The sequence below is a fragment of the Callorhinchus milii genome, unplaced genomic scaffold, assembly GCF_018977255.1.
Source record: "Callorhinchus milii isolate IMCB2004 unplaced genomic scaffold, IMCB_Cmil_1.0 Scaffold1130, whole genome shotgun sequence".
NCBI classification, from domain to species: Eukaryota; Metazoa; Chordata; class Chondrichthyes; order Chimaeriformes; family Callorhinchidae; genus Callorhinchus; species Callorhinchus milii.
Genome location: NW_024705871.1, coordinates 13461 through 21383, shown reverse-complemented (window position 1 = coordinate 21383; position 7923 = coordinate 13461). Strand labels below are relative to the sequence as shown.

General features: G+C 54.4%; 1 protein-coding gene across 1 annotated transcript; it reads right to left on the bottom strand.

The window, feature by feature from the left end:
• Positions 1-221: 221 nt before the first annotated feature.
• LOC121852727 (cyclin-dependent kinase 6-like) lies at positions 222-6453 on the bottom strand (the record flags this gene model as incomplete). The annotated part of the gene is made up of 5 exons (XM_042346611.1): positions 6242-6453; positions 5122-5248; positions 4739-4912; positions 1476-1588; positions 222-272 (listed from the first exon to the last, which is right to left on the bottom strand). Coding segments are annotated over exons 1-5 (677 nt in total), but the record flags the coding sequence as incomplete, so codon positions are not given.
• Positions 6454-7923: the final 1470 nt, after the last annotated feature.

Below are 7923 nucleotides of genomic sequence, written 5' to 3'. Positions count from 1 at the left end.
CTCCCCCCTCCTCCTCCCCCCCCCCCCCCTCCTCCTCCTCCCCCCTCGTTCCTCCCCCTTCCCCTCTCCTCCTCCCCCTCCTTCTCCTCCCCCCTTCCCCCTCCTCCTCCTCCTCCCCCCTCCCCCCTCCCCCACCCCACGTTGCTCTCCGCTAACAAGTGAGATGGCGTCTATTGGCCCCCGCGCCGCTGCCCACCGCACGCTCGCCACGAGCAACTCACCCGAATATCTTCGCCAGCTGATCGACATCGGAGCCTCCGGGGAAGAGAGGCCTGCGTTGAGGAGAGACGAGGGGGTCACCTGACGCGACGTCGCTGAGAATAATAACACGTCGTCGTCGTCATCGTCGTAACAACAACGATTTAATGGGGGAGAGGTGGACCCACGGGGGCATCTGCCGGAGTCTGTCCCTTGACCTTCACGCGCTCCGTAACGCGCACCGATCCTGGCACGGGCGCCGTGGCGACGCCACCCTGCCAGGCCTGTGGTGACATTGCGTGGGTTGGTGGGTTGGTGGGTGGGTTGTTGAGTGGGTTGGTGGGTGGGTTGTTGAGTGGGTGGCTGGCTGGGTGGTTTGTTGGATTGGTGGGTGGGTGGGTTGTTGAGTGGGTGGCTGGCTGGGTGGTTTGGTGGGTTGGTGGGTGGTTTGCTAGGTGGGTGGGTGGGTTGCTAGGTGGGTGGGTGGGTTGCTAGGTGGGTGGGTGGCTGGGTGTGTGGGTGGGTTGCTAGGTGGGTGGGTTGCTAGGTGGGTAGGTGTGTGGGTTGCTAGGTGGGTAGGTGGGTGGGTTGCTAGGTGGGTGGGTGGGTTGCTAGGTGGGTGGGTGTGTGGGTTGCTAGGTGGGTAGGTGGATGGGTTGCTAGGTGGGTGGGTGTGTGGGTTGCTAGGTGGGTAGGTGGGTGGTTGCTAGTGGGTGGGTGGCTGGGTGTGTGGGTGGGTGGGTTGCTAGGTGGGTGGGTGGGTTGCTAGCTGGGTGGGTTGCTAGGTGGGTGGGTGGCTGGGTGGTGGGTGTGTGGGTTGCTAGGTGGGTGGGTTGCTAGGTGGGTGGGTGGGTTGCTAGGTGGGTGGGTGTGTGGGTTGCTAGGTGGGTAGGTGGGTGGGTTGCTAGGTGGGTGGGTGGCTGGGTGGCTGGGTGTGTGGGTGGGTGGGTTGCTAGGTGAGTTGGTGGGTTGGTGGGTGGGTTGCTAGGTGGGTGGGTTGCTAGGTGGGTGGGTTGCTAGGTGGGTTGGTGGGTTGCTAGGTGGGTGGGTTGCTAGGTGGGTGGGTGGGTTGCTAGGTGGGTTGGTGGGTTGCTAGGTGGGTGGGTTGCTAGGTGGGTGGGTTGCTAGGTGGGTGGGTAGGTTGCTAGGTGGGTGGGTTGCTAGGTTTGTGGGTTGCTAGGTGGGTGGGTTGCTAGGTGGGTTGCTAGGTGGGTGGGTTGCTAGGTGGGTGGGTTGCTAGGTGTGTGGGTGTGCGGGTGGCGGTGCTCAAGGAGCACCTGCGTGTAAACATCTCAGCTAAGATGCAGCCGACGCTCCACAGGTCGGCGGCCGGGCCACAGGTCACCCGCAGCAGCAGCAGATCCGGGGCGCGGTACCACGACGGGGACACCTACAGCGGCAGCACACACAAAGACAAAGATCCCCCGTGTAGCCTTCACACACCGTAGGGGCAAGTGCCCTTAGCGAGCACCTATGACGGCCGCCTTTGTCTCCCCGGTGGCGATGTTTACCGCGCACCGCACCAGGTACTCATTTGAGGCTGAGTAAACCTAGGGGAAGCCTGGACCGGTTAAAATAATCATTGCCGGGTTCATAGCGCAGCGTAGCGCTAACCGCTGCACTAACCAGCAACACCGGATTAACAAGATGTTCACCCTTAGGCGCTCTCACCCAACAAACACATTTACAGGGTCTCCGCTACTTACGAAGGAGTTAGGTTCCAGAGGTCTGTCGCTGTTGTATAATCTCCTGCAAATGTAGATGCCACTGGTTCTTCATGTTCTGTAGATGCCACTGGTTCTTCATGTTCTGTAGATGCCACTGGTTCTTCATGTTTTGTAGATGTAGATGCCACTGGTTCTTCATGTTCTGTAGATGCCACTGGTTCTTCACGTTCTGCAGATGTAGATGCCACTGGTTCTTCACGTTTTGCAGATGTAGATGCCACTGGTTCTTAGCGTTCTGCAGATGTAGATGCCACTGGTTCTTAGCGTTCTGCAGATGTAGATGCCACTGGTTCTTCACGTTCTGCAGATGTAGATGCCACTGGTTCTTCATGTTCTGCAAATGTAGATGCCACTGGTTCTTCATGTTCTGCAGATGTAGATGCCACTGGTTCTTTGCATTCTGCAGATGTAGATGCCACTGGTTCTTCACGTTCCGCAGATGTAGATGCCACTGGTTCTTCACGTTCTGCAGATGCCACTGGTTCTTCACGTTCTGCAGATGTAGATGCCACTGGTTCTTCACGTTCTGCAGATGCCACTGGTTCTTCACGTTCTGTAGATGTAGATGCCACTGGTTCTTCACGTTCTGTAGATGTAGATGCCACTGGTTCTTCGCGTTCTGCAGATGTAGATGCCACTGGTTCTTCACGTTCTGCAGATGTAGATACCACTGGTTCTTCACGTTCTGCAGATGCCACTGGTTCTTCACGTTCTGCAGATGTAGATGCCACTGGTTCTTCACGTTCTGTAGATGTAGATGCCACTGGTTCTTCACGTTCTGCAGATGTAGATGCCACTGGTTCTTCACGTTCTGTAGATGTAGATGCCACTGGGTGTTCACGTTCTGTAGTTGTAGATGCCACTGGTTCTTCGCGTTCTGCAGATGTAGATGCCACTGGTTCTTCACATTCCGCAGATGTAGATGCCACTGGTTCTTCACGTTCTGTAGATGCGACTGGTTCTTCATGTTCTGCAGGTGTAGATACCACTGGTTCTTCAGGTTCTGCAAATGTAGATGCCACTGGTTCTTCACCTTCTGCAGATGTAGATGCCACTGGTTCTTCACCTTCTGCAGATGTAGATGCCACTGGTTCTTCACGTTCCGCAGATGTAGATGCCACTGGTTCTTCACGTTCTGCAGATGTAGATGCCACTGGTTCTTCACGTTCTGCAGATGTAGATGCCACTGGTTCTTCACCTTCTGCAGATGTAGATGCCACTGGTTCTTCACGTTCCGCAGATGTAGATGCCACTGGTTCTTCACGTTCTGCAGATGTAGATGCCACTGGTTCTTCACCTTCTGCAGATGTAGATGCCACTGGTTCTTCACCTTCTGCAGATGTAGATGCCACTGGTTCTTCACATTCGCAGATGTAGATGCCACTGGTTCTTCACCTTCTGCAGATGTAGATGCCACTGGTTCTTCACGTTCTGCAGATGTAGATGCCACTGGTTCTTCACGTTCTGTAGATGTAGATGCCACTGGTTCTTCACGTTCTGTAGATGCCACTGGTTCTTCACGTTCTGCAGATGTAGATGCCACTGGTTCTTCGCGTTCTGCAGATGTAGATGTCACTGGTTCTTCACATTCCGCAGATGTAGATGCCACTGGTTCTTCACGTTCTGCAGATGTAAATGCCACTGGTTCTTCATGTTCCGCAGATGTAGATGCCACTGGTTCTTCATGTTCTGCAGATGTAGATGCCACTGGTTCTTCACGTTCTGCAGATGTAGATGCCACTGGTTCTTCATGTTCTGCAGATGTAGATGCCACTGGTTCTTCACGTTCTGCAGATGTAGATGCCACTGGTTCTTCACGTTCTGCAGATGTAGATGCCACTGGTTCTTCACATTCTGCAGATGTAGATGCCACTGGTTCTTCACGTTCTGCAGATGTAGATGCCACTGGTTCTTCACATTCCGCAGATGTAGATACCACTGGTTCTTCACGTTCTGCAGATGTAGATGCCACTGGTTCTTCACGTTCCGCAGATGTAGATGCCACTGGTTCTTCACGTTCTGCAGATGCCACTGGTTCTTCACGTTCTGTAGATGTAGATGCCACTGGTTCTTCACGTTCTGTAGATGTAGATGCCACTGGTTCTTCACGTTCTGCAGATGTAGATGCCACTGGTTCTTCACGTTCTGCAGATGCCACTGGTTCTTCACGTTCTGTAGATGCCACTGGTTCTTCACGTTCTGTAGATGTAGATGCCACTGGGTCTTCACGTTCTGTAGTTGTAGATGCCACTGGTTCTTCGCGTTCTACAGATGTAGATGCCACTGGTTCTTCACATTCCGCAGATGTAGATGCCACTGGTTCTTCACGTTCCGCAGATGTAGATGCCACTGGTTCTTCAGGTTCCGCAGATGTAGATGCCAACACCACCGCCATCTATTGCGTGTGGTGGTTGAACTTACCGCTCTCAGTCCGAGCAGGCAACTGGACGTACGGGACCAGGTAGTTCGTTTGCTCTGAAAGTCCCCAAGTCGAACGTTCGTACGTGGGGGAGTCCCCGTGTTACGGACACCCTGCCACATCAATCTCTCTACTCACCACACATCTCTCTCTCTGCCTCACCACTCATCTCTCTCTCTCACCACTCATCTCTCTCTCTCACCACTCATCTCTCTCTCCACTCACCACACATCTCTCTCTCTCACCACACATCTCTCTCTCTGCCTCACCACTCACCACTCTCTCTCTACTCACCACACATCTCTCTCTCTCTGCCTCACCACACATCTCTCTCTCACGCCTCACCACACATCTCTCTGCCTCACCACACACATCTCTCTCTCTCTCTACTCACCGCCGGGGTGGGAGCCGTGCTCGCGCTGTCCAAGAGGAAGCGTCTGAACCCCCAGCCGGCGATCTTGACGCGCCCCGAGGCCGTCACCAGGACGCTGCGTGGCGTGAGCTCGCCGTGCTCCAGGCCGTGGCCGTGCAGGTAGCGCAGCCCACACAGCAGCTGGCGCGTCACCGCCTGGGCACAGAGACTCATAGAGACTCATAGAGACACACGTGGTCGTGCAGGTAGTGCAGCCCACGCAGCAGCTGGCGCGTCACCTCCTGGGCACGGCGCAGCGACACGCAAGGAGATACACAGAGACTCGTAGACACTCATAGAGATACACAGAGACCCATAGAGATAGGGGGGTAGGGAGTGAGTGACGGGGTGGGGGGTGGTGGCACCTTGATGTGGTGGGACGGTGTGTGGGGCGACGTCCCCAGGTAGGTGGACAGGTCCCGGTCCACGAGCTCAAAGGCCACGGCGAGCCGCGCGTCGCCCTCGCCAGGATCCACGCCGAAGTCCAGCAGCCTGCACGGCGGCCGGGGGTCGAGGCGACATCCAAGTGTCACGTGAGGTTACATCCGGGTCGTTGACGGATTAAAACTCTGTGGTAGTAGCTTTTAACCCTTTTAAACTGGTACAAAACTGACAACCTTTATACAAGGCATCATGTTTGCAATAACCACAACACAAGTAGTCAAAAATGCAAACAAAAAGAAACAACTCTGATAATGATAATAATATGCACTGTTCTTGAAGTTGATTGGCCCACACCTGAGACAGCTTTTCTTAGAGCCTAGTCCCCATTGGTGTTGGACCAGATGACACCAGAAGGCGTACAATTCAAACACAGCGCACTATCAGAGTATTGAGAGCTCGGGGTGAAGCATTTACACTATGAGACATTATTATCATTATCAGAGTTGCTTCTTTTTGTTTGCATTTGTGACTACTTGTGTTGTGGTTATTGCAAACATGATGCCTTGTATAAAGGTGTCAGTTTTGTACCAGTTTAAAAGGGTAAAAACCTACGACTATATTTTGCCGCTGCTAAAGGAGTTCTCATAGTGGATCACACCTCGTCACGGTGATTGGCTCTGCCGGTCCTGGCCCACAGCCAATGGGGGGAAGCCTAGGGCCGTGGCCCTGACGTCATGAGAAGGTGACAGCTGTAAGGAGATGATTGGCCCTGCTGGCTTTAGCCACAGCCAATGGGGAGACGAGTTAGGGGCGTGGTCCCGGGAGCCTACGATGGAGTCTGGAAGATTCCATGGAGGCTAACCAGGATTGGTGGAAACGTACCACGTGACCCGGGTATTAAATAGGAGGGCGGCAGACCGGGTAGACAAACGCATTTCAAAAACAGGGGGCGCTCCTCCATCGGCGGTGGAGACGGCGACAACGTAAGGCGAGTTGACACCAAGACACGAAGACCGTGGAGGATTGGAGGACGGAGGCTGACGCGGTGACGATTGCGAGGGATCGCGAGGGGGCGCCAGGAGGGGTGGGAGAGACACCCACCTCACCACGTTGGGGTGCTCCAACTTCATGAGCTGCAGCAGCTGCTGCAGCTGCCAGGTCTCCCCCTCCCGGCCCCGGCCTGTCTGCAGGCGCAGGCCCTTGAGCAGCGCCACAAAGCGGCCCTCGTCTCGCAGGTCGCGAGCCTTCAACGCCGTCGCGGCCCCGTAGACCCCAGCGCCCAACTCGGCCACCGCCTCGTACTGCTGCTCCATGTCCGCCGCCCCGAAACGCTTCCAGCGCAGACGCCGCCGCTAGCAGCAGCAGCAGCAGCGATCACACAGAGACGCAAGAGAGACAGAGAGAAGCAGAGAGAGAGAGAATTGTCACAGAGGGTCACAGATACAGAGAGAGTCACAGAGAGAGTCACAGAGATTGTCACCTAGAGGGGAAATGAGCGCAGACTCCGCCGGTCACGTGGATGTCCTCTGCTGCCGGAAGTCCGCCCGCCACCGCCGCTAGCAGCAGCAGCAGCAGCGATCACACAGAGACGCAAGAGAGATAGAGAGAAGCAGAGAGTCGCAGAGAGAGACAGAGAGAATTGTCACAGAGGGTCACAGATACACATCGAGGGTAAATGCACCTTTACATCAGCCGCACCTAGTTTACACAACAAAGGCTCATTCCTAACAGCGTGCTTCAGCCGCACCGAACCTCACAACAATAATATCCAGGGCCTACTTTGGCTCCTCCCACCCTCAACCAGTATATATACAAGGACTGTGTTCTTGGAATTTCTCTCACTTGATGCAGCTGTCGTGGCTGTGACGGTTCCACCTGAAGACTGAAGCTTGTGTTGCCTCCGAAACGTTATTTTATTTTACTTTTGTTAATTTAAATTTTTTACCTACATGACTTTACCGAAAAAACCTAAGAATATGAATCCTTGCAGTCACGAAAGCTTCAAATCTAGAATTAAATGGGCGAGGTTAATGACTGTGGCTCATGCACCTGCAATGGCTGCTTTGGGTACACAGTTCAGACCTCCCCAGAGACCCTGGCTGACAGAGGAGGTGTTCAGGCTGGCTGAGAAAAATCAACAGGCCCACTCTCATAGTCTACAGCATCCCACGTCAGAGAATGAGGCTGACCGCAGCCTTCGCTCGGAGGTTCTGAGAGCCGTGAGGCGCTGCAATGATGGGTGGTGGTCGCGGGTTTCTGAGGAGATGGAATCTGCCTCAGTAGCCCGTGATCAGACATCGCTGTTTAATTCCATCAAAAACGTAAATTGTAGTGCCACACCTATCACCGTCATTAGGGGAAAGAATGGTGATCCAATCTCCGATCCCCCCAGGAACAGGTTTGTAGATTTGCAAAGTGGGGATGACACTGCTGAGGCTGCGGTGCCTCAAATATTGGAAGAAGTCACCCCCTGTGAGTGACTGGCTGAGGTGCCATCTGTTGAGGAAGTCCTGAAGGAGATCCAGAGTCGAGACCAGGAAAGGCACCAGGCAGAGATGATCACCCAAGGGAAATTCTAGACAGACCAGCCTAAACATTTAGGCTGGCCTGTCTATGATCCATCTTAACCGGTGGAGCTCACAAATCCTTGAAAGATCTGGACAAAGTCCTATTGGTGAGCTCCTCCGGCAGGCAAGGCTGCGTTGGCTGGGTCATGTAACCCGCATGCCCAGCCACCGCATGCCTAAACAGATTTCGTTCGGCCCGTTTTTTTTGGTTTGCCA